At 45.0% G+C, this 26,624-nt stretch overlaps 1 protein-coding gene across 14 annotated transcripts in view; it reads left to right on the plus strand.

Annotated features, from left to right (window-relative positions):
* RBFOX2 (RNA binding fox-1 homolog 2) overlaps positions 1-26,624 on the plus strand; it is a 169,554-nt gene that overhangs the window by 57,101 nt on the left and 85,829 nt on the right. Inside the window, exon 1 of one of the 14 annotated variants that reach the window (XM_068402463.1) lies at positions 3,682-3,996. The exons of 12 other annotated variants lie outside the window; for them this stretch is intronic. In XM_068402463.1, the coding sequence (XP_068258564.1) occupies positions 3,982-3,996 (15 nt within the window). In that variant the 5' untranslated portion in view covers positions 3,682-3,981. Of the gene's footprint in view, positions 1-3,681; positions 3,997-25,979; positions 26,399-26,624 lie in introns of those variants that run through there. One more of the 14 variants, XM_068402458.1, reaches the window with a different exon arrangement.

Genomic DNA, 26,624 nt, shown 5'->3' on the forward strand with positions numbered 1-26,624 from the left:
ATCAGCAAGAAACAGATAACGTCAGTTTGAAACTGTGCCATACCTACGCCCCGTTTGCCCACTCAGATCTTTCCTAAATAGGTTAGAACTGTTTGTAAATTATTTTTTAAGCATTTGGTTTATTTGAAACTTATATGCTGGCAGTATTTTTGGGTTGAATTTATGCACATAACTGAGCAGCCACAATTCTTCTCGTATGTAATTAAGGCTTTTGATACTGGTACAGAAGCAGGTAGATTTTTTTTTTCTGTTTTACCAGTGCCTCTTATTTTGCCACATACCTTGATATAACATTAAATAGGTGGTTACTTGCTCCCTTTTTTCTCTTTCCCCTTTTGTTACTTACTAACACCTTCCTTACCTCTCTAACAAGCATTAATATCTTTGCAGACTGCTTTCTTCCCCTTTCCCTTTGATTTACACAACAGCCTCCCATCAGAGAAGAGGGACTGATGTTTCACTAGGCTACAGCTCTCTGAACATTTTTCTCTTAGCCGGGTATATATTAATTTTAAAATATTTTTCTGTCTGCTTTTAATCCTTTTTGAGACAAGAAAGATCCCTAAGAGATCATGTGTATTTCCACAGCAGCCTTCCAAGTTCCCTGATATATATTCTGTAAAGCACTGTTGTTAGGATTAAGACAAAGCATTTGCTGGGGATCCTAGCTACCTGTTTCAGAAGCCTGTCTTAGTCATGTCTGTCTTTGTTTTTCTGGAATTACACTCATTACCATACAGTTGTCCTCTTGCTACCTATAGAATATTTTGTGTTTTCTTAGGATAAATTTTCCAGAAAAAATAACATCATCGAGTGATATCTTTTACATACGAGCTAATGTTGTTGAAAATCTGTATAGTCTGAATAAAAGCTTAAAGAAGGCCTAATAGCTCACCTGGTTCTCTTTCTCCCCACATAATTATATCAGCCAAGTAAATCTTTTTCTTGCTTATAATCTGAGGCTAACATGGTTACCCTGCTGCCACCGGTACTGTCTGCAACTGTGGACACTCTTAGGTGCACATTTCATATTCTTGGTGTTGGTTTGAACCTCTGGGCAGCAGCAGCTCCATTGAATCAGAGTGGTGGTGCCTCTAGAGACATCCCGCAGCATCATTTCCTGACCGGTCAGGTACTTCTCTCGCTGCTTGAGAATATTGAGCATTGAGAAACCTGCTCTTGCAGTTCATCAAAAAGTGCTCCAGGACGAGGGTATTTCATCACCAGAAGTCTACTGCTCTCAGTAATCTTCCCATATACCATCCATGAAGAGGTGGTGACCTAGTAGCAACAGTGGCAGATGAATTTCAAGCCAGTATTTGGATGGTCCGAGGAGGGTTCATAGGTCTTGTTTTGCTTTGGATGTTGAATGCGACCTGTCTAGCTGTGGAGTTGTTGGGATGATTTGTAACGAGTTCCAGTTGTTGAAATTAAAGAACAGCCTTATTCTGAAAGTTTTTCTTTTCTCTCCTGTGGAAGAGTACCCTAAAGGCTGAGAGCACCTGGGGAAGAAGGGGGTGATTATTTTCTTTTTTTTTCGTTTTTTTTTTTTTTTTTTTTTTTTTTAATTTGGAGCTTGTTGGTCACTCTTCGGCTTAGTTTTAAGCACTCATCTTTTTCAAGTCTTTTATGGAAATACATATGAAGTAGGATTTATTTGGGTTTACTCACCTAGCCCACGTGTCTTCTCACTTTCTTCTCTGCATACAAGCAATCTCAGTGTTCATGAAAATGATAGTAAGATCATTTTTGGATCAGGATTCTGGATCAGAAGAAAACCTTGAAAATGCCATCAAGGTTATTTGGTGCAGGAGTGTCTGCCTGAATCTGTAGGCTGGCTGAACTAGTAGCTACCACTGGTGTGACCCTGCTGCTGAAATGTGAACTGAAGTGTCTAACCGTGATGCAAATGTCAGCATTGCTGCCGGTTCGCTCCTCTCGGAGAACTTGAGAACAGGTTTATGGATCACATGCTTCGCTCTTTGGAGACTGTGGTGCGTAGGCTTTGGTGCAGTAAGGATTTTAGGAACATTGTTTTTTACCCTCTCTACCTGACCCGTCATGCCAAAAGGTGAGAGCACATGGAAGTCCCGAGAGATGCTGCAGTTTAACAACCATGTGACATCTTAGTGTCCTGAATCGGGGCTGCTGCTCCTCCCCGAGCAGCAGGGCTTGGGGGAAAGCAGCAGCTTTCCTGGCTGGAAAGCCGAGCAGCTTCATGCCTGTCCCCATGGCTGCTGTATCCTGGTCAAAACGATAAGCCTTTTCGCTAGTTCTTTTATGCGGGACTGCACGGACAGTCATGCGTGTCCTTAGAGCCTATCAGCATCCCATGCATTTGTGCCTGTACCTGGGATGCGCCTGGCCTGGGGTGCGTGTGCGGCTTGCTGAAGGTGATGGGAGCCCGGGGAGCGGCGGCTAGGCAGGACGTCTGCGCTCCCTGCCACGGGAGGCACATGGGTTTGTTGCCCCATGTAAATAGGTCTTGACTTGTGGGTGGAGCATGGCAGGCCGCATGGCTGCTTGCTTTGCTCTGAGCCCGCTGGGTTGTGTTTAAGTAATCTAATAAGCAAAGGGAGTAGAGGTGATACGTGAAAGAGCACCATTTCTATATCTTTGGCTGAGATAAAAATATTTCTTCAAAACTCATTTCCAAGGAGACCAGTGCCTCAATGAAAACACGATTTCTTCCCCCCCCCCCCCCCCACCCCGTTTGAGGAGAGGCCAATTTTAACTTCGCATTTGGAGACCAGCGAGGGAAGTCGACTCTTCATTTTGAGGTGGGAAGGGGGCAAGAAACCCGTTTTCCTAGTTTGGAAGAGCGGTTTGACTGATGAATGAGATGAGAGGTGACACTTGTCCTGTGGCACCGGGCGTGGGGGATGGGACGAGGGTTCGCTCGTGCGGGGAAAGGCTTGCTGGAGCTTGTCGAGGTAGCTGGGGCGAGACTGGCTTTTGCTCAGCGCGCCTTTGCTGGGGCTGCCTCTGTAAACCTGAAATGGGAGAGTGGGCTGGGAGCACAAGGCGACGAGAGGCACTTGCCCCAGTCAGACTTGGGGGGAAGCTGCCTCCGGGCAAGTGGGAACCTGATACACTCTGAGGAACTGGAGCCAGCTGCTGCTTTCCCTTTAGCAATGTACAAGTCTGTAAAATACTCATGCAGAGCCACCTGTGAAAGCAGATTAACCCCTTTATCTGTGAGTCGCTTCTCTTCCCCAGCTCATGCCGACAGTGGTTGTTTCTCCTGCAGGAGCTCTGGGGTGGCTGGCCCACCACGGAGCTTCTCCTTAACTTCAGGATCCCCGTGGTTGTGCTCCTTGGTGCCTGTCAGTGGTTAATGATTAAATACAGCTACTGAATTGTGACTGAATTTTGGGTGTTGTCTAATGGGGTAGATGAAGATGTACAGAACCTGCCTATGGCACCATCCACAGCTCCTGCATCTGCACATGATTCCTGGAGAAGCAGTTAGCGGGGTGGAGGGGAATGGGTCCTCAGCCACAGTGACCTTGGAGGACAACACTCTGCCTCATTCATGTCTGAAGATCCCTCTTCTAAACTAAGCACGCTCTGGCACTGGGAGCTGGGCTGCATTTATTACTAACCCCACCCATCCCTGCCTCTTGCAAGAATCTAGTGAGGCCGAGACTGTGTTTTTAGAAGCAGAATGACAGAGAGAAATTCCCTGGAGGCGAATGCAGAGTGTGTGCTGTGCACGCCAGTACAGACACACGGGGCTGGGAACTCCCAGGGAGAGATTAAGTGCGAGAGAAGAGCGCAGAGCAGCCAGAGCTGGAGGAGGGGGGTGGAGGAGGCGAGAGGCTTTCTAAGCCTCAAACTGAGCTGTTCGGATTTTTTTTTTCTTTAAAAAAAAAAAAACCTCACCAAACCCCGAACCAACCTCAGTCTCGACAAACTTACTGAAGCGCCTCTTGCGTTGACGGATCATCTCACTGCTGGGTTTGAAGAACCCAGACTAACATGATGTACCTCTGGGTGAGTAGAGAAGCGTGTGTGAGGGCTTGCACACTTTGCACATATAAGGAATGGAAAGCTGAAGGACTGTGCACTAACGTGAGCGGCCTTCGCCATTGGGCTTAGCTCTCTGCAGCCTCTACACACAGTAGGCTGTAGTTTTCCCTTGTAAAATATAATATTTAGAGCGAGTACTGTTAACTGACTATCGAGCTGGCTTTTCCTGTGGTTATAAATTCCTCTGGAGAGAACACTTTTGGGCAGGTGCCTCGGAGACAAAATTTTTTGTATAATGCTGCTCACTGTCTGCTGTCTGTGAGACCTGTATATATACTTTTTTTTTCGTGCATAAGACTGTTCCCATATGCCTCTGCTTTATGGGATTTTGATGTTACTGAGAGACATCCCAGGTAGTGGAGGAGTGCTGCTGAAAGGGATCTGTAGTCACTGATGGTTAAGAGAGGAGCAGGGAGCGACTAGATAGGTTTGGAATTTGGGGCTTTGGGTGTAGGGAGAGAAGCTGTTTCAACAAAAGTTGGATGCAAGGTTGTTTTTCCAGAAGTGGCACGGTTACTTGAGTTTCTGGTGGAGTATGGAAAATAATGTCAGGAAAAACATGTGTAAAGTGTTATATAGATCCAGCAAGCAAAGTAAAAGCATATATAAAAGCATATATGTTTTCAGCCTTTGAGCAAGGACTGGAATTTCCGCTGGAGCAGTCAGCTGTTAGGCTGCTCAGTTAGTCATCTACGTGTAGTTTTGTTTGCTCCTGGGCACCCTTGAGATCAGCAGTTTACCCTTGGCTTTCGTACCTAGATACGTGAGGTGAAGAGTAATCAGTTGCCAAGTTTTAGTTTTGTTTTGTTGGGTTTTTTTTGTTTTTGTTTTTGTTTTTGTTTTTTTTTTTAAATCTGTTGGTAACTCGGAAGGTGGGGGCTCTCACTGACGCTGCTTTTAGAGTCCGGCTCCCCATCACTCCCAGGAACAAACACTGGTTTATTTTAGCAACAAAGCAAGCCTTGGAACCCAGGCAGAAGGATTTGACTTCCCTCCTTTGCACATACACACACTATCTTTGTTGCAGGGTAACTTGATTCTGCGCTGGGGTATGCACACTTGCCTGGTTTCGTCCCGCAGGCCCTGCTGGCAGGCACGTCCACCTTCTCCGCTCTTCCCCCCGCCGCAGCATGGCGTGCCGGACCCCAAATCGGGGTGCTGGTTTTTAGGCAGAAAGGCTGGGCAGGCCCTGTGGCTTGGCTAAGATTTGTGCTTTGTTTGGTGGGTTGGCTAAGAGGAGAAGTAATTCAGCCATGTTGCTGATGATTTTAGATAAGCAGTAAACAATGGAGACGTTCCTTACCCGGCTGGCTGAAACGCAGAGCGGAGGATTCTGGCGAGTGGGAGCCCAGGCCGGTCGCCCGGCTGTCTCGCCTTCTCCTGCTGGCAAGGGGTGTGTGTGAGCACTGTCTGTATAAAGCGGAGGTGTCAGCCTGCGTAAAGACCAGCTTCAGCCCAAAAGGTGAAGCGCTGTCCTGGATGCTTAGGAGAGGGTTGAGTTTTGGGATGCTTGTCGATGGACGAAGACTGGTACCCCTCTGTGGGCTGCTGCTTCTGCCAGCACCCTAAACTTTGGGCAGCACTGTTGCTGTGCTTGCATTGCAGTTGAACTTCAGAGGAGTGGGGAAAATAAGTGTTAAATGCTTGAATAGCTGAAGGGGTTTTAAGGGCATCATCTGGGCATCGTGCCATGATAATTAAAAAAAAATAGTGAATTTGTGCTATCTGGCTATGATCTTTCCCTCCTCAGTACAGGTTACCCTGTTACTTTCGGGGAATCTTCCCCTCCTTGGTCCTTTCAGGAACCTTTTCCTCCGTGCCCATTTATGTTTCTGCTTTAAGCTGTTTTTATCCTGACAAGCTACATAACCTTTAGCAGTGAGAACAAGGAGCCCTGAATGACAAATCTGGTTTGATGCAGGGTTTGCTGTGCCTCGGCTGTGCCGGTTTCTTCCTTCCCTGCTCACAGGTTCCCCTCCATTCCCTCCTTGCTCCCCATACTGTGTTTTTTCTGTTTTGTGCCTCTTGTCCTTGGAACGTCAGGACTTCAGTAGATGCGTGGAGATGTGTACTGAGTCATTCCTTAATTCAATGCATGAAGCTACATTAATGCAATGTTAAATTTGAGGTTTTAAATATGCAAGTCCTGAAATCCAGAATTAAGGTTCCCACAGCAACCATAATGTTTCTCCCCCCATCAGGGGTGCACGTTACAGAATTATCTTCCTTGAAGAGATTGTGCAGTATTAAATGCTGTCACATTTGACAAATAATAAAATAGAAAGGAGAACGCGTCTTCCTCTACAGCTATAGTATGGTGTGGATACTGAACCCAAAAGTACAGGCTACCTACAACATGACAGTCCCTGATTATAATGCTGTCTCTGAAATGAAGTAGTGGTGTAGCCTTGGTTCAGACTGACATTCCTGCTTGCTGAACTGTATTCCCTTGGGTGAAACTTGTTGCAGGATACTCTTAAATGAGGGCCTTGTAGACTGCAGGGGATTGTGGGCTGTGGAGAACTGGAGAGTAGGAAACTTAAAATATCTGTCGTGGTGACCTAATGCTTGCCATTGTGAGGGAAGTGAAGGCGGCAGACTAGCTGTGCCATTAAATATCAAGAGAGACTATTTATCTTAATGCTTTTATTGTGTAGGATGCAGTTGTATAAAGTCTTTCTGAAGCAGAGAGGGTATGATAGTCTTTCTGATGTTGCAAACTGTTCGAGTGCATACATTTGATTGTCAGTGTTGAAACTCAAGGTGGGTACTTTGCCTTACGTATAGGAGGTGCGTATAGGAGTTCTGGTTTTGCAGACGAGAGTATTTTGTTCGTAGGGGACCATCTAAATCTACCTTTGTCTCTTCTCTCACTCTTCCCCGTTTGCCTGCAGCTGTCTGGGCTCCTGAATTGCTCAAGAGGACTCCTAGTCATCAGTTTTCTGGATGGGACCAAGGGTAATTTGGGCTATGAAGGCGAGAGGGTCTTTGCTCAGGGGGAGGTGTGTACTAACAACATGGGGGCAGGCGTCCTGCTGGTGACAGGCAGGAGCAGGGTGGTTTGAGTGTGGGAAAAGTGTTCAACCCTTTTCTGGATAAGAAAGCCCTATTTTTTTTTTCATTTATGAGCAGATGAATCTTTGTGTACTGTGAGTCATAAGATATAATCTAGAGTCATTTCATTCCAAGTATTTTCTAAAGAGCATGATGTGTTCTGAGAGTTGCATGTATGAAGGTTGCCTTGTTGGAGGTCTGTTGTTACAAGAAAGATTGAAAGGAAGGGGCAGCAGCCCTAGCAAGCAATTTATCAACCATCCTTCTCCTGTGCTCAAAGACTGCTGAAACTATCAAAGGCAAGAGAGACCAAGGTAGGGGAGGTCCATGCTGTTGCTAGGCTTCTGGTAGGAAAGCACTGGATTCATCGCTCTGATCTCAGATTATAGTGGGTATAGATAATTTCCTCATTTCTCGCAGCCATGTACAGAATACATGCTGAGTGTTTGTGAGAGGCTGGCTGCCTATTGCAACTAGAAATGATTTCTTTCTCTAGAGCCCTGTGAAAGTGGCGATCTTACCTAGACCTACTAATTATCTACCATAGAAGCAAGAATAGTGCTAGTAAGCTTGCCAAGCTCATTTTGAAATATTTTTTGTTGGTTTTCTTCCTGACCTGCCTTTTACTTGCCTTTTTGTCACTTAAAAGCCTCTCTTTGCATTCACTGGAATGATTTTTCCCTCTAGGCTCCAAGCTCATCAGCTCTCCCATCAAGGGACTGGAAACCCAGTTCTGCTGCCAAACTTGGGTCTTAGCAACGTACTTTTCCTCATGCCATGTCCTTCTGTTATTTGTTTGTTTTTTTTCATGACAGGTAGCTACTGCCAGTGAAAAGTATGGTCATTACGGCGTGGCTTTCAAAGCATGCATTTGATAGCAGCAGAGCAAGTGGCTACCTAGGGAAAATGGCCTCCCTGCTCTGTTCTGGTGCCAAGCCTGGGGCAGCTATTGCTGGGGAAGTCTGGCTGTGCCTGTAGGCCTTTGGCTGGAACCTGTTTGGTAGGAATGGCAAACAAACACGTCAGCCGTCAATGAAAGCTCTGACGGGATGGAGAGCGCGCAGTCGCTGTGTGTGAAAGGTGCACACGCAGTGTGGTCAACTCTAAGAGAGGTTAAGATGTGGTAGCCTCTGGGAGACTGTGGCTATGAGGGTGCAGGAAGGTTTTCCTGAGTGCATGTTAGAGGTCAGGCCTGGGTGAGTTTCCATGGAGATCGTAAAAGGCACTGCGTGCTAATATAAGCGCCGGTTTTGGATTCCTGCTTTGGAGCAGGAAAGCCCTGGAAAATCATAAAATGGAGCTCATGCAAAGCTCCCTGAGCTAGCCTGTAAGCTGGTTCCCCAGCCTGCAAGTCCCCACGGTGCCATACTGTGGCATGCGTATGTAGCAGCTCGAATCCAGAAGTAATATAGTTATGTTTGTCCAGCACTGCAACCAAGATAATGAGTTCTGCTCCTTGATAAGGTTTATAAGCTTTGGTGCAACACTTTGTGAATGTGGTTACACTGCTTCCACACCCAAGCTGCTCCGGGCACAGCTGGTTTGGGGATGTCTGCCTTGCGTTCCCCTGGGGGTTAGTGTGACAAAGCAACGTGCATCTATTTGCATCTAGGGTTTTATTCAGGCTTTGGGGATTTGGGAAACAGAAAGAAGAGTTTATGAAAGAGATTATATAATGTGACCGCCTGTGCTATTAGAGGACTGGAGTTGGTAATCCAGGTGATCTTTTCCAGTTCTGTGTTCCTGCAAGCCTGGAATCCTGGAAGATGCCAAGGTCAGTACTGAGACAAAAAAGCCCAGTGCAGTTCAAAAAGAGAAGGCATTTCAAATTAAGGTACTGGCTTCAGAGAGGGGGGAGATTTGGCATCAGGATGATCTATTCTGTAGGCTACATTTGATTAATATAAAACCAGGTAAAATCAGTGTGAAGCATATTGCCATCACGTTCAGGAATTTCCTTCCCTGATGAGTCTAAACAAAAGAATTAGAGGGACGTAGGCTGGCTGAGTCGGTGTGAATTTCTCCAGCAGCATTTCTGCCTGTCTGCTCTATTCCCACCTGTCCAAACAGTGATGAGCACAGGGGACTCCGTTTGCTGTAAGCCTGTCCAAGTCTTGGGAGACTGACAGGGACCGGGTCCTGTTTAAGTTAGTTTTTCACAAAACAACCTGTTTATCTTGGAAGGAAGAGAATAAACCGTAAGAGGATAAGAAGAGAATAAACCTTAACCTTCCTGGTTTCCAGCTGAAAGCTTGAGGAAGAGCGCAGATAATAGCAATTTGAGGCTGAACATCTGTGTTTCCTGCACTTCCCATGGTGCTTATTTGCAACTCTTACTTCCAGCAGCGCCAGAACTTTACCCTTGTCCTAATCCCCAAGGTTACGGCGATGGCATAGGAAAGGTCTTTGAGTGGATCCGAATCTGGATGGCTTTTTTGCCACAGCTCTAAGCGGTTACTGGAGTATCAACTGCGTATGTGTGCGTGCTTAACCAAAAGAACGATTGGATGGCTTGTGCAATTAGCTGGAAGAGATCCCTTCATCCTTCAATGAGGGCTACTGGGTACAGCAGGAGTTTGAATCAGGCTGTGGGGTCAGACAAAATTTTTTTTTTTTTAAGAGTTGTCAGTTTGGAGGAGGATCTGCAGTCTGTATCCACAGTCCCATGGCTCTGGATGGTACTCTGTACTGAGGGCGACATGACACATCCTGCGGCCATGGATCGGAGAGATGGGCTGTGCTGATGGACCAGTGTGGGTAGTTCCACGCTAGAAGTGAAAATGGACTTGCAGAAAATTAATAAATCAATTGAAGATGTGCTTTGTGCCCTCCGACACTGAATTCTTTTGCTGAAAGTGTTAAAGATTCCTCAAAGCTATGAAGAAGCTTAAACAAGTAATTAAGTTTCCCTTGTCTGTCCCTTAAATTTAGGTTTCATTGTTCTCAGAGTCCTGTGTCTCATGACTAATATACTGCCTGCACAATGCTCTGGCTGATTTTTTACCAGATGGTTCTTGGGTCTGTAGCCGAATCCAGGGCAAAGGCAGTTAGTTTTTCTCCTGCCTCAAATGAAACATGCTGTCCCCCACACAATGCTCTAATTGAATCTTGGACATTAAGACAACGATGAAGTGAAAATATTTTGACCAGATGAGATTTTTTTTTTAGATATTCTTAGGGTTTATTATTTGTCATGCTGTAAGGAGCTGGCATAGGATGATACAGGAGCACTCCTCTGTACTTTTTTAATAATTTATAAATCATCTAGTGTTGAAACAAAGTTTAAATGCAGAAAAATTCTGAAATTCAAATATGTGTACGTGGCTAGAAAATAGAAAATGTGCAGTGTGATGTGCCTGTTGCTATTTTTTAACTTTTCATCTCTGTTGTAATGGCCTTCTTTTTCATCCCACCCTCAATCACTACGGTGATGTCTGCTTGCATCCATGACGTACCTTTTGGATGGAGAACCCTTCTGAGTAAAGATGAAGCATCTCTCAGGAAGGTGGCAAAGCCTATTTAGCAGCATAAGTGGGGTACATAGCTTCATGGGGACCGACCGTCTCAGTAATACTGCAGAGCAGCTTTGCTCACAGGCTCATTGGATCCAGCAGTAGTTTCAGCCATTCCCCCCGCCCAATTTATTACACTGAGATTTTGGCTGCTGCTTGAGTGAGGAGAAGCAGTGAATGCCGATTACTTTTTTTGATCCAGCCAGCTGAAAAGGAGAAGCACACTCAGCGCTAGGTGAGGCTGCTGATTGTGGCATCTTTTAAGAAATGGACAGTCTCTGAATTTTCAGATTTTGGTGTTGGGGAAATTTTCCTTCTGCTACAATATAGTGTCCATTGAAAAGTGGACAGACTTTGCTGGAGTGTGTATGGTGTAGGCCTTTAGGACTCAGAAGTGCTGTGGAAATACGAGATGCTTTAATGCTTTTTCCTTGCATGGGGAGCATTGCTTTCCAATGCAGCTGTTTAGCTGTTGTGAACAGGTGTGTGGTAAAAACACCCCTTCCCTCTGCAGCTGAGCAGGGTGGTGATGGATACTCTCATTTAAACATGCATGTTTTTGTCTCCTACAAGAATAAAAACTTTAAAAATAATGTACATATCTAGAAAGAACTGAGTGCCTTGTCCTGTTTCCCTCCTTCCCTCCCCCCCAGCTACCAACTCAAATTACCAGCAAGCTTTGGAAACTTCAGGGCAGGGGAATAGAGGTGCAGCTGGCCTGCATGTGTTGCACCAGCTGTAATGCAAATGATACATGCTGAAAGAGGCTTTTCTCACTTTTGTAATTCTTGGATATTGTTGTGCAATGGGGACGTGCGACAATTTGTCTTAAATGTGTTTGCTGATATGTTCCGCAGAGCATACTGTGTCCTTTGTTCCTCACCGGCAAGAGACAATATCAAACTCCAATTGCCTGTCGGCAGCATGTCTGAATGCAGCTGGGACTGTCCTCCTGGCTTTTCCATCCTTCAGTCCTGGGGTGATCCCATCATACTTGATATCAGTTAATTTAGAGCTGGACCAGAACAGAGACTTTGGTAAATCCTCAGCTTTCTTGGTTGTTTGGGCAATGTGTTATAAACCACTTTTTTTTTTGCCCTTTGTTTCTAAAAGTGGTGGTACCTATTGCTCTTCTGCTGTGAGAGGGCTGAAGGGGGAAGTGCCTGGCCAACCTGCACACCAGTTTGTGGGTACCAGTTGACCTTTCCGCTGCTTATCTGAAGCAGTAAAAGCACGGGTGCTGGGGGTTCAGTTGTGTAAAAACAAAAGCCGATGTTGATTTAATCCCATTACATTGCGTTGATCTCTCAACCACTGGACTCTTAGTAGGATTCCAGCTTTAATCCCGTAAAGATCAATCTGGCCCGTTGCTTTTCTGTCCTGATCCTAAATCCCTCTTTAATCTTGTTAATTATACCAGGCCTTTTTTGGTTTCATTTTTTTTTTTTTCACTTGTGGATCAGCAAAACCGCATTGAATCTTCATGTTGCCATCTCTGACCTGGTGTTTTTGCCCTTTTTTCATCCTGTGGAGGAGCAATGTGCTCTTGAAGGCTGGTTTTACCATTACAGCGGTGCCACATCATCCTTTGGTGGTCCAGTGTCTGCTGCTTCAGACTCCTGTGGAGTCAGGTAGTCATGCTGTTGTGCCGAATCCCTCCTGGTTCTGTTCAGGAATTGTTTTTTTTTTTCTTTTTTTCATCTGTTGTTTGTTATTGTGCTGTCTGAAGGGGGTGGGGAATTGTGGAAAATGAGGGCCACTTTAAAATAAGAAAGACATTTGAAAGAAAAAGGTTTTTCAGAGCAGAATCCCATTGACTGGCACTGAGGGCTTTGGAGGAGAAGACAATTTCAGGGAATATGGAGCACTCCTAGGGTGATGAGGCAAAGACTGAAATGGAAGTGGGAGGGGTCCCAGGAGAAGGCTTGGACAGTCCCATGGTCCACAGATATATTCTGAAGGTCACAGAGAAATTCAGCTGCTTAAATCAGCCTTTTTATGTTTACGTGTGTTCAGTGGCTTAAGGAGAGGAATAATGCGCATTCAGACTTGAGGCTCTTTATCTTCACATTGCACTGTCTACAGGCCTCCAAACCCAGTGCTGCCTTTTCTGTGTAATGCACAAGGCCAATTTCTCACTGTGACAATCTGCTCCTGGCACTTGCAATAATAGAAACTAGCTGTGCTTAATGTATTCATCTCTGGTATTTCCTATACTGTAAAGAAGAAAACCAACCCAAAATTGCACCTACATTTGCTGTAACTCTATCAAGAGCTGACAGATCATTTCTGGAACATGTCTGTGCTGGGATCCTGACCGCTCTGCCAAATTTTATGCCTTTATTTTGCAGTGCTGCTCCTTCCCTCTTCCCTGTCCGTGCTGCTCTGCCTCACCCAGCAGAGGCTTCTGCTTTTCCAGCCTTTCAGCCAGATCCCGAGTTCCTGCCATCTTGCCAGAGCACCGTGTGTCTGATTTTTCCTCCTCACAAGAATGCAGGCTGTAGGGATGGGTCAGCCATAGAAGTAGCCAAGCTGATTCCCTTTTAAACCAGAGAAGGGAAACTGATTTTGGATCATGGAGGATGCATCTCTGGATGCATTTATTCTAATTAAAGCAGCCCTGGTGCTTAGCTTTTGGAAAACACTTAGAGCTGTGACAAGAGGTGGCAATTGCTTTTAAGCAAACGTGGGCATTTTCCCAGCAGTTCTAGGGTTAAGGGAATTGCAGAGGGGTGACATGGTGACTGTGTTCCCTATTTTTGTGTATTGCCAGTAGCAAGAAGGGGAAAACTTTGATTTCTAATCCGCTTTGGAGGAGGCTCCATATCAGGGCTGCACAGAAACATCCAGTCAAGCAGCTCCTTTATCATAAAGGGGATTTTAATTAAAACTGTTCTCGCATCATGAGTGGAATGAGCGTCAGTGCCAGCCAGCCCTGTACTGGGCATTTATCTCCTTCAAACCACATTACCAGTAATTGCTGCATTAAATCAAAGTCAAGGGAGATTACAGGTCTGAATTGGGCAGGCGGCCGGTGCCAGCCCAGGGAGCTCCGTGCTGCTGAGCCGCTGATATGGGAACCCCCTCCGCCCCCCAACCGGGGGTGAGAAGTCGGAGGGCTGCTGGATCACAAGAAGCCCTTCTCATTATGGGGTGGGAATTTTTGTCATAACCTAGGAGGAGTGGCAGGCTGTATGCTTGGAGCATTTTAAGCTGGTGGTGTTTTTCTGTTAACTTAATTTTAAAACAAACAAAACCAATAACAAAACAAACCCGGTAGCATTGCCATCCCACCCCTGTCTCCTTTTCGGATCCACCACAGACATTCGTTTTTGTTCATCCTCTACTGCTTATTCCAGCCCTGAAACTCCAGAATAAATCGCCTCTTCTCTTGATATGTCCCTTTCTCTCTACCCTCCTTGTCACATCGCTGCTATGGAGCTGCTAACTTGGTCCCTCTCTGCCCTGACATGGAAGAGCTGCTCCCCTTCTTCACCTCTCCTGCCATGGAGGAATCGTATCTTTCTTGACCTGTGGTTCCTTTGCCAACTGTGGCTCATTAGTTCGTTTAATTATTTTTCTAGGCTTTTAAGCATTCTGTTGTCTCTAGCTCTAGAGCAGCTGTTTCCCTTCTTCTTGTCCCTATACTTTGACCTTGGTGGCTTCAAAAACCATGTGATAATCCTAGCGTTGTTCTTGCTTCCACTCTTCAGTGGAAGAAGGCTGAGGCAAGGCTGAGGAATGGCTGTGCCCATGTGAGGTTTTAGGCATGTGGACTGGCTGAGGTAATTAGATCTCTGTGGGCAATCAGTGAACTATCAAAATGTGACAGCTGGTTTTCTAGGGGCTGTTATTAGTTCTGTCCCATAATTGTAAAGAAGGTAAGTCAGGAACAGAATGTGCAGAAAGCGTGGTGGGTTTTTTTATGTGGCCGTCATTTTCTTTGTTTTCATCTTGATGGGGGTTACGTATTTTCCTGTTCTGTTGCAGACAGTCGGGGTCAGTTGGGTGGCAGTGATGGTTTTTCTTCATTTTGCCCGGAGATACCTTTGGCAATCTGCCATTCTGGAGTTTGCTTTCTGCAGAGTTTGCGCATCTACCACATTCCTCTGCTGCAGAAGAGGGTCTCATTCCCAGGACTGTGTTGAGGACCTGGTAACGTACGTGAAAGAGGGTGCTGCAGCTCGACCTGCCTGCTAAAGCAGTTCAGTTGCAGGCCATCAAGCCGTATTAGATTTTCAAGATTCATACAAGATTCTCAGAAGCTATCTAATTCAGAGCAGTTGCAGGAGGTGTGCCTGCTGTGCTCCTTCAGAGCTTGAAGTTGCAGCTTTTGCTTCATTACAATGTGAGCTTGAGATGCAGCTTAAGTATTGCCCTACTTTAACGCTGGCCTATGCATTAATCTCTAGCCTGAGATAAGTGATTCTTTTGAATTAATGCTGAGAGACCCGTAAAGCCGTAGAGGCTGAAGTTCGGGTGCTGCTCATATCCAAGCCGATAATGCAGAGGGGTTGCAGTTAATTTTTGCGTTGGTAGTCCTGTTACCGTGAAGTGAGAATAGCCCCACTGCAGAGTAACTGGAGACATGTGCGGAGAACATGAGCCAAGTCTCTGGTGGAGATTTCTTGATAGTAACAGAAAACAGAGATAAGAGTTTTCATGGGAGCCAGGAAACCATCTTTATGGCTTCCTGGTTTTGGGACAGAGGATGCAGATAGTGGCAAATTGCAGTGAATGAACATGTGTGAGATTTTTTGTAGAGGTCACAGAAAGCTCCTGAAAAGAACGGGTATCTTGATCATGCAGATGGTGCAACCAGAGGAAGCCCTCGGTGGTTGTTGTCCAGGGATTTCAGCTGCTGTGGCCTGTTTTAGAACTTGCTGGGAGTTGAAGCTAGTCTGCAGGAAAGGGCTCTGGACTGAGCTGTGTCAGGCTTTATTCTGTCGTCTTGGCTCCTGGGGAGAAGCATGAGTAGCGGTTAGCTTACGTGCCCCATAGCAGACCTCTGTGCCTATGTCTTGGGACTTTGTGAGAAGAAAAAGATTTCCAGAATTTTCATCACTCCTGCTTTCTCAGAAATAGATAGGTTTAAAAAAAACCCAAACAAAATCTAGGTGTTTGGTACCTTTTACTATTTTTGTCTTATTCTGAGGCAGAAAGTGATGTGAAGACTGCTTCTTGCCTAAGAACTGGCATTGCCTCAACATACCTCTTCTGTTCTCCACCACAGCCTTCTACTTCGCCACCAAAACTGCCAGAGGAGGGACACAGCAATAACTAGCACCTCTGCCCCAACGAGTAGTTCCTGGGGTCACTCCCTACATTAAAGCATGACTTGCTGCTGTCACCATTCATTTAGTGTGTCTGACTTTCCTCTTTCAGGGTAAACTGCGTCGTTCTTGCCAAACCTCAGCTTTGCGTGCTATTTTTGGATCCTTTCTGTGCACTCAGCAAATGCCCCAAACTCTTAACTACAGCACTTCTGGTATTTTACTCTTGAATCTTTTTTGACCTGCTTGAATTTGGGATTTTTTTTTTTTTTCAAATGGGAGTGAGGAAAAGCAGGATTCATCATCTGAAGCTTAGCAGTCAAGCAAGATTTTGAATGGAGGCCTACAGAAAATAATGGACAGATTTAATTCTTCTATCATGAAATCGACTTTGCAGATTTACGCTGAAAGTGCCATATTCTGTATAATGCCATGCTGGAACTGTTTCCAAATGATTTCCTGAGATTTATTCGGTGACCTGCTGTTGTGACAGCTAAAGGTCCTGCCTGCATGACGTTCTCCAATTCCTCAGTTCCTGCCAGTAATGTGGTCTCAGACCCAGCGACCTCACGTAGACTGTGCTGCCTGTTTCTTTCTCTTTTCTTTCCATTCAATTAAGAGTTTAGTTTAATATTTTTGACATGTTTTGTCTCTCACTTGCACAGTTACAGTGTGTGGGCAGTTGCTTTGCTGTTCTGGTTGCACCAAGTTGGGCAGGGAATGCCTTTGCTCCTGTGTCAGAAAAACAAAATACTGCCTGAGAAAACCTTTCCCCCAAATTCTGCTTTTGGTTGTGTAGCTGTGAAGCCATACCACTCTAAGGTAGGCATAAATTTATGTCAATACTAGTGTAATTTATTGTGTGGACACTCTTTAACTTGGAACAAGTACCTTTTTCTATTTTAGTTTGTCACGTGGAAGCAATTTGATAAGCCGGGAGGCGAGGTGGGGGGAAAATCCATACCAAAACCGTCTCCGTTAGGGAGCAAGCACTTAGCTAGATGAGTAAGACACGGCCACATACTGAAACGCTGTGCGATAGTTGATCACGTGCTCCCTTCACCCCAGGCAAAGGCGAGGTAAAACGTGTTAGCTCAAACCCTCAGCGAAAGTGGTTTATCCCACAAGCGTTTGCAAGGGACTGGGATTGCGTGTGGCGTCATCAACGGCCCCGCGGCTGCCACGCGGCAACTCGCCGGTGGGGCTGAGATAACAGCGTAACTATACATACACTATGGGGGAAATCACCTGCGCGGTGCAGCCCTAGTTTGTGATTCATTCAGTTAAAAATACTTGGTGAGAGTCACCATACTACCATCTGGTGACTTTTAATACTATTTATTCTTAGGAAGATAGTTCTTTAATTAAGGAATTAACCTTAATTTTTGTAGGCTTAGCATAGATCTGGAGAAATGCTCAGGCTTAAGCTGCTGTGTTTCGTAGTAGAGTCAAGTCTTTCTCTTTTGCATCTCCTGTTAACCGTCTAGGTATAAAAGTTGTCCCCTTAAGGATTGGCTAATTGAACTGCTGCTGCTTGTTAAGTGAAAAACCAAATGGGAATATGAGAGACAAAACGGGCAAAGCTTTCTCTGTTTGAGTTTCTGGAGTTAGCTGGTAGATGTAGTAGCCTCTACAGTGAAGGAAAACTGCCTCTGCTCTATTCTTTTTGTCTGTGTCCCCTTTCTCCAATGCCCCCAAAGGAATATAGAAAGGCAGTGTGGCTGTAATGTAATGTCTAAGCTACCAAGAGAAAACTTCTGTTCTTTGATGTTGAAATTCTGCATCTGGACACCTTTTTGTTTTTCATGTAACAGGCAAAAGGCATTTTGATGGACACGTAGCATTACCAAGATCAGTGCATATACAAGTGGTCCCAAAAGAAAGCTGTGCTACAATCACCTTCTTTGCCAAATGGCTTAGCCCAAAAGTACACTTATTTTCTTCCTGAAGTAGTGCCAAGCACTTAGAGTTCTCCATGAAAGGAGGCCCAGGCCCAACACACGGATGGTTTTTTTTTTTTTCTAGAAGATCTGTGTATACTTTCTTTTCCCCCTTTATACTGTGCATCTGGTAATAACTAAGGCGATGGAACCTGTCTGGTTTTAGAAGCTCCTTTTGGACGTGTCACGTGTTACACTTAGGTGTGCCGGAGTTTTCTCAAGATAGCATAATTAAAACCTGTTTTGTAATGCATGTAAAGTGATGGGTTGGGGTAGAAATGGAAGCTGAAGTTGTGTCTTTTATATGCTGCTAGTATATCGAGACTGCTGCCAGCTTTATTTTGCAACTTAATCACTAATATATTTTTATGAGTTATTGTTGTGTTAAAGCTGCCTTCCTGGGAGCCAGCTCGATAGCTAGCATCATGCATAAAACCTTGGTTCTGGGAGCACAGTCTTTTGACAGAAGATTTTTCAAACTTCAAATGATTGTTCATTGCAGCCTTACATTTTTCCTTTGTAACAATTTCAGAGACAGACTTTGGGCAATCTGAGTTTTGCCTGAAGTGACTCCGGGTCCTTGTCCGGCAACTGGAGTTGGGTGGGCAGGATCTGTACTTCCAGCTTCAGGAAGACTCTGCTTACACAGCCTAACTTCAGGATCAAGAGTCTTTACTCTCCTGCAATTTCACTAAGAGTCTTGGTCTCTCTTGACAGCCATGACTGCATAGATTGGGTATTCAGACAGCTTGGTTTCTGGTTGAGGCAGATCCAGGCTTGTGATTTCACGGGTCCAGTTTTTGGTCTGTAGGTTTCTGGAGTTTGCTAATGCTACTGTTCTACTTGGACGGCTGTAAGAAAGCTCAACAAAATAAAAAAAGAAACAGTTGTCCAGCAAGCAAAGGTCTTGCAGTATGCTGCTTTAGCAGACCGATGTAGTATCCTTGCTCTACCTCCATTTTCCGTGTCCTTCCCTAAAGCAGAGTTTGCTGAGGCTTTGAAACTAAGAGGTACTTAAGAAATAATTATTTTTATTTCTGACCTGTCCTTTTATGCTGTGCATTTGTAGTTGTGTTTTAAAACTGTGCTAGTTTTCCAGTCTAGACAAACCATTAATATTTAATAGCTACATGTAGATGATGCAGTGAAGAAGAGCTGACGGTGGTAACAGGATGCAAGTATCCTATGTCCATAGTTTAGTGCACGGTGCCTAGCTGTTAAGCCACTTTAGATCAGTTTCAGGACTACAGAGCTTGGTTGAGGAGTGTTTAGAGCAGTAGAGGCAGATGCAAACTCCATCACTCTTAAGTAAATTGCCTGGCGAATGGAGAATGTGTTGCAGAAGAAGATTGAAAAGGGAGATCTCCAGCGCTTTGAGGGGAAAGGACACGACCAGGAGCTATATCAGAGCTTCCATTTTATTAAATATTGTCTTTGATATTTTCCTCTCTTAAATTTTCTTGAAATGTGAATTTTCTCCATGAAAAAAGGAATGTGTAGTGACTGAGGTTCTGTTGTCTACCTGAGGTATTTCCTTGGCAGGAGCAGTGAGTGTGATGGGGCTATCTTCTCTGCTACATGTAACCTGGTATTTGCTGCTTTCTCTAGCTTTGGCCTTCTTAGGCCTTTTGCCAGAGGGATTTTAGTTTCCTTGGATTCAAAGTGTATTTTTGGTAATTTCATTTGTGCTAATGTGTTTTAGGAACATTAATCCTAATGAACACGAGGAATCAGTAGCACTAACTAATCAGACTGGGTTCAGGCAAGCAGTGGTTCCTATGGCTTTACCAATGCATTCAAATTCTTTCCTGTGATGTCCTTATTATGCTAATCCAACACACTCTCGTTTGCTTCTGCTGCTACTCCACATCCCCCAGAACTGCTGGTTCCATTTCTGCTTAATGCATCTCGTTCCTGATCTTCAGCATTTGCATGCTTAACATGTTTCACTCGCAAAGAATGCACTGGCTTGGTACTGAGTTACTCGCTGTCCTGCGTAGCTGATCCATGACCAGATCTTCTTGCTTTTGAGATCAGGACACCTATGTAAAACTGCCAGGTATCTGAAATGTGAGGAAAAACAATTTATGCAGTCACCTATTTGTCATCATCTTTGCTTCTACTTGCCATTTCGGAATATTGAGCTTTCCTGTGCATGCTCTGCCTATGTTTATGTCCTCCCCACATGAATCTCTAATGAATTCTGTGTCAAAATAACAACTAGACCATATGTAATTTTTCTGGTTGCTGGTTATATTAAAACTGGGAAGAAAAAAAATCATGCAGCTTTTGGAAGAACGTTGTACCCATTCAAACCAAACAAGCAATACAGCCCAGAAAATGTAGCCCTATAGAGGAACGATCACTTTCCAGTACAAATTCTCATGTGGAGTGAGCGAAAGCCACCTTCGTGATCAGGACATGGGACTTGCTTTGGTGCAAAATGAGAATCTCTTGCAGCTCTGAAGATGTAATCTTGGTAACGTGTGCTGTTTGTCTTAACACCAGTACGAGCTGGCTGAGCCGCTTGATCTGTTTAGCTACTATGGAAATCAGTACATACCCAGCCAGAAAATGCATCCTTCCTTACTGGCATGTTTCCTACATTTACATCAGACTTTAAAAAGCAGAGACATATTGTAAGCTGCTCATCATATCCCTGATGACCCAGTTTAGCAGATGCAGTGATTGGCTAATTGTTAAAGATGCCATTTTTGGTGGGTGAGAGGAAGAGCATCAGCCAGGCTTCTAGCGATGAAGAGTTAGAATCCACGGAGGTAAGAGCTCTTTAGTGGGAGTAACTAGATAAGGCTTGGATTAATTTGTCTGGAGAACAAAGAATTATACTAAAGATTTTATAAATTCAGTTTATAAAATGAAACTGTTGGTGTAATTTCCTTAGTAAAGATCAATGTGGTATAATGACCGTGCAGCATGGAAGTATCTCAGGACTCCGTGCTGTATTGTTGTGTCCCCACAGTACCACAGTTTTTAGCAATATAAAAAAAAAGGTACATGTAAAATGTCTGGAACTACCATGGATGCGCTTCAAGTGTAGGGAGACTATGGCTACCTTATGTTCTTATAGCTGTACTTGTAATTGTGACTTAGCATGCTTGCTATAAGCAGTCTGAAGAAAGCAGGCAAAGCAAAGCCCAGGGCTGTGGTCTTGCATTTTCCAAAAATGCTCCTCAGTCTGCAGACATCAAAGAGAGCAGTGCATGTGAAGCAAAATACTGGGTTTTGAGAATGTTGTGAAAAACTTGTGTAATCTCCATGCCTTCCTTAGTACACAGAAAGAGGAAAGTTGGGTAATAAATGCTGCTACAGTAGCATGTAAAACAGTATCTCTAGGCAAAGCGATGGGTAGGTAGGAGATGGAAAAAAATAAAATTCAACGTTATAAAAAGAATAGTAAAATTCAGCAGTAACTAGATGGGTGATACTCTTAGTTGAGGGAGCTGGGAGCTGTGTGATCGGTAAAAGCACAAACATATCAGGGTTTTTTTCAGGCTCCTGGCATTAGAAATAACAAGTAGAGGAACCAGAGCTACTGGTGCAGAACATGAAACTGGATATTATAGGGATAATATCAATCTACAAGAATAGTAATCATGGCTTTAACATGCATTCAGGATTATGTGTGGTTCAGATAGGGTAGATGTAAAAGGTGATAGGCTGTATTGTATGCAGTAGACTGTAAAGAGGAAAGAAGAGTAATACTGATAACGCAGGATCTGTTTCTGGTCAAAATTGCTGTGAGGAAGAATGGTAAAAGAGGTCCCAGAGGGAGTACTGTGTCTGCTGTAATCCGTCGTAGGATTGGATTCGGATGCAAACTTGAGGCTCTGAAATGATATTATTCCCGGTACCATTAGAGAGATAAATATTAGTATGAGAAACTTTAATTTCTCAGATATAGCTTGGAGAACAAATGCTGCTAATAATACTAGGGTCAAAAGATTTCATCACTGTAAGATCATCACCTGTTGTTGAGGCAGTGAGTGAATTATTGGTGCTATGACTATTACAGGAAAACAAGCTGTTCAGAAGCCTCCATGTCCCCACCTTTGGATGGGGTGATCATGATGCAAGCTTTGATAAATGAAGCAAAATATTTAATGAAGTCAGCGAATTGGATTGAAAACTGAGACCTGAATGTAGAAGTGTGTGGTTTGAGTTTGGTTTTTTTTTGTTGGTGGTGTGGGGTTTTTTTTGTTAGAGGTACTTTGGATACAAATTCTTGACGATGTAAGTAAAGGGGAAAAAACTTGTAAGAAGAAACTTCAGCCTAACTGGAGGCATTATCACCTTATGAAGTCTGTTAGGTGCAAAAAGAGAATTTAGAAAAGAGAATTTATCAGCAGAGTTTGCTGTGCCTTTAAAGTTTGTAGGGATAAAATGAGAACTGCCAAAAATTAGCCTGAGTTAAACCTCAAAAGTGTTGCTAAATGGGTGACAGTTTCTCAAAATACGGTTAGAGAGAAGGGAAGATGTGCGACTGCTTAGTGTGGGGGACAGGGTAGTTAATGAGGATACTCTTGTTGTGATCACAGCATTGAACGAATCTGTGTTGTTGTTGTTGAAGGTAGAGTTGATCATGGGAGCAAGGGCAGGATGGGTAACAGGCTTGAACCTACCATAGAAGCAACCACTGGACATTTCAAAGACCCTAGAGCATGCGGGCTGGTCTGGGGAGCAGGGTTGCCTGGGGAAGGGTGATACCTATGCCTGAAAGTGAAAAGAACCAGTTCATGGAGTTGCAGATCTGATACAAGTTTTAATCTATCAGATCAGGAGTGCCATCATATGTTTGGAGAACAGGAAGCCTAATAGCCCTATTAGTGGTAGGGGACGATCTGAGTAAAGATGGACCTGTCGGTCCAACCTCAGCTGTATGCTGACACAAAAATGTTAATTAAAGGCTTGGACACAAATGAAAAAACGCGATAAAAGGCAACACAAATCCATCAAAATAGGGTTGTGCTATATCAGCCTGTCTGGTTTTAAGGTAGCCAATTTTCTTAACTTGATAACATGTATTTTCCTTAACAGGGTAACGTGTCTTACTGTAGATGGGTCCTGCAGCATCTGATGCGGTGCTACAGAGGAAAGTACTAATGAGGCTAGAGAAGATGCGGTTTAGTGCTGGAATTGTGAAACGGATTAGGAGCTAACAATGTTGTTCTGGGTGATGTCTTTTAAAAAAAAAAAAAAAAGATGAGCACAGGCTAGATCAGGTGCAAGAGAGGGCTTCTAGGGATTGGGGAACAGCAAGCCTGTCATGTGACAAAAGACTAGAACAGCTGCTTGTTTAGTTGGGTAGAGAGGGGATACAGGAGGAAGGTTAATTGTAAGGGAAAGAGAAAATACGGTTAAGCCAGAGGATGGTACTGGCACAAGAACAAAGAATAAACAGAAATTGTTCAGGAATAATGTTAAGCTGGAGATCCCAGCTGCTGGGGACTGCTGTTCTAGAGCAGCCTTTTGGCCAGGGTGGTGTAGCTGCGAAACCCAGTTCTATGATATAGCTTGATAAATTTTCTGAAAAGATTAGAAGATGTTGTACGATAGCAATTGATCTCATTCTGTGTATCAGAAGGTCTTTCCCAGTCGTAATATTTCTGTAATTTTAAAATTATTCATATGTGTAAGCATTTGCAGGAACAAGGCTATGATTTTATAACAGTTACCTGACTTGCGTTACTGGAAATGCATGTGCATAGCAGGTTACATGGTAATGAAGTCGGGCCTTTATCTCGAAATAATATTATGGAGCGCAGTGCCATCTTACATTGGAATAATATTGTTTGCAAGTCAGTCTGCAGCAGTAAACCAGCCATTATGGCCAGCCCGGCAGAAAATTCAGTAGTTTATTATCAGTCAGTAAAGTCTGTTTAGTCCTGATGTATCCATCTTGGCACATACAAGTTTAAAACTAGTTTTTGTCATTTAATCTTCTGTGGGACACAGGAGGCACGATGCTTTGTTACCGAAGTGTCACCCAAGTATCTTAATGCTGGTTAAGGCAGAGTACTTAAATCTGTATCAAAAACTTTAAAAGCATGGCAGTTCTGTCTGGATCTGTAGTTAAAACAACAGAGGAGCTTAGGTGATGCTCCCTGCTCCCCCTCTTTGTTTTGTTTTGCCCATTTGATGGTTATTTATAGATAGTAAGATATCTACACTAGGATTTGGAAGCATTTTATTCCCCTGAGGCCTGGTTGGAAATGACAAGAATTGGATTGTGAAATATATGTAAGGTTTTTAACTTAGTTAAAGATTTGGTTTTAAAACCTGGGGCAGTAATATGGAGTAGCAGAACCAGGCTGTGGAAAAGACTTCTGGTTTTTATAAATTAATGCCTTTTCATAAAAAGATGTTATTGGAGATATGAAATTGCCTGAGTGCATAGTAATAAGCTATGCAAAAGAATGAAGGGCAGAAACCAGATACTATCTGCGCCTCAAAGCCGGGCTTGCAGGGGGAGTACTGAGGGGTGGCCAGACAGCCCTCGGAAGGTGAGGAGGAGGAGGCATGATGTGAGCTCCAGAAAGCTAGTCTGGGTCTGGGATAAAATAAACTGGCCAAAGGCAGAGCGAGATGGAGTTCATTGTGGGAGCCTCATCCTTTTTCCCCAGTGAAGAGACCTGGAAGCATAGCTGCTTTCCCATTTATGGGCAATTAATTTCTCTCTCTGTGCAAATCTTCACACAGAAACAATGGCTATAGAAAGTTTTATTTTTTTTTTAGAAGTAGAAAATGTCATGCTTTATACTCCCCAAATTGGCCGTGCTCCTTTTGTAAGGAAGAAGCGTCCCCATAGCCCTAGGAAAGATGATGAAGTGGGCAGCTGCCGTAACCACTCACCCAGCTCCTAGCTGTCCTTTTCCGAGGCGTCTCAGAAAAAGAAAGGGCAGTGGGAGCAGAGGATGAGCCAAGAGCTGTCCTGACAGGCTGGGTGGGTCAGAGGGCTGCGGATTAGGCACCTCTTACCTAAATTACAAAGTACTGCATGCAAATCATGCTAAATAATGATCCACTCATTTAATCTCTTGGGGAAAAAAAAAAAAAAATCTTAATTTTAACTCTTTCTGAGGAGGAGGAAATTATCAGTAACAATGGAAAGGCAGCTACCCCAGAGCTTAGGTAGCTGTTTAGTGGTGCACAGCAGCACTACAGAAAAGTTAAAAATTAGAAATGCAAAAAAAATCCACTATATGCATTTAAAATGAGAGGGGGAGGAATTTGGATAGCCCTTCTTGGGTTTGATCACTGTAACATCCTTATTTTTGAAACCTCGGAGGGAGGGGTTTCATCACTGCTGTCCTTTGGAGGATGGTGGGAATCGTTTGTGGTTTTGGGCTGTTAACTCTTTGGGAGCCCAGCTTTGGGCCGGCGTCAACCGGGTGCGGTTTGGCGTAGCCATGGGTGAAACCTCACGCGATTTGCTATGGGAGGTCGGGCCCCCAAGTGCCCCCTAGCCACGATGTGTCTTCTAAGAAGGAGCAGCGGACGCTCGGGTGTCCGGTAACGCGGCCGGCATGCCGGGCCAGCGGGGTGAGCCTGGCCCCCTCCGGGCAGCTCCCCATCTGTCCCCGTCGGTCAGGGAGCGGATTCCTCCCTGGGAACGGGGAGGATGGCTTCCTAAAACGGGCACAACAACTGGCCCTGCCCAGCCTTGCCTCCTTCTCCCCGCTGCTCGCCGTCCCCTGTGGCAGAGCTAATCCCCCTCACCCCCAGTTTGACTGGAACAGCTGAGGGGGGCAGCCCCCAAGGCCGGGGCAGTGGGGGCCGTCCCTGGGCCCAGCTCCCCCCGCCAGCCCTGGTTCCGGCAGCTGTCCCTTCCCGCCTCAAGTGCGGAGGGAGGGAGAGGCGTTAAACGATACGGGCGCATACTCCGTTGTGAAAGAGATCCCTTCAGCGCGAGATATCAATGTGCCTTCTCCCCTCTCCCTCCCTCCCCGACACCAAAGGGTTTTACTATGCTAATCCCAGCACCTGTCCCTGCCGAGGACAGCAAGAAGGGTATGGGGGTGGGGGAGGAACAGTCCCATATGTTTTTCCCTGTCCTGGATTGGGAGTGTTCCCTCTGACGCACCTAGAGCCCAGAACATATGCTCTTTTCAGATCCTAAATGCTGTTTGCTTCCTCCCATCCCCGGCGGTGGTGGCTGCGAAGATCCTGTGTCCCCCTCTTCCCGGCAGTCGCTCTGTTTGCTGCCCGGGAGTCGCAGGACACCCCTCAGTCGAGGCTTGCAGGGCCGTTTTCAGCAGGGGATTTCTAATTTTAGGATCCTCTGCCGCCTATGGTTGAGCGCTGCCTTGCTGGATCCCAGAAGATAGGGGCTGAGCTGAGCCAAAGCCAGGCAGCTCCTTTTTATTTTCAGCTGAGCTAGTGTCAACCTGAGTGGCCCCAGAGGCCCGAGCCAAGCACTGCGCAGGGCTGCCAGAGTCCTTCCCACAAGGCTGAAAGACGGAGACTCGGGTTTGAAGCTTCCAGTCCTGTGTCCATTTGGCCTTTAGCTGGAGGATCTTTGGCTATGTATGGTGTGTATTGTATGGATTACCAATACCCAGTCGTCCAGGTAAGCAAAAGGACAGTGGCGACTTTATATAAAGTCTTGGTGTTTGCTCTGTATGTTCTTTGGTCAAAACTGGAGCTTACATGCTGGTTTTGTAGAAGGACACTGCTTCCGTGCTGGGCTCCCTGGCTTCGTGCATCCCAGGCCTCAGCGGCTCCGAGGCTCTGCAGAGGGCTTTGAGGCTCCTGCACATGAGCAGTACCGTTCGTTTGACACTTTAGCTCGAAGG

Source organism: Nyctibius grandis, chromosome 5 (assembly GCF_013368605.1).
Source record: "Nyctibius grandis isolate bNycGra1 chromosome 5, bNycGra1.pri, whole genome shotgun sequence".
In the NCBI taxonomy this organism is placed as follows: Eukaryota; Metazoa; Chordata; class Aves; order Nyctibiiformes; family Nyctibiidae; genus Nyctibius; species Nyctibius grandis.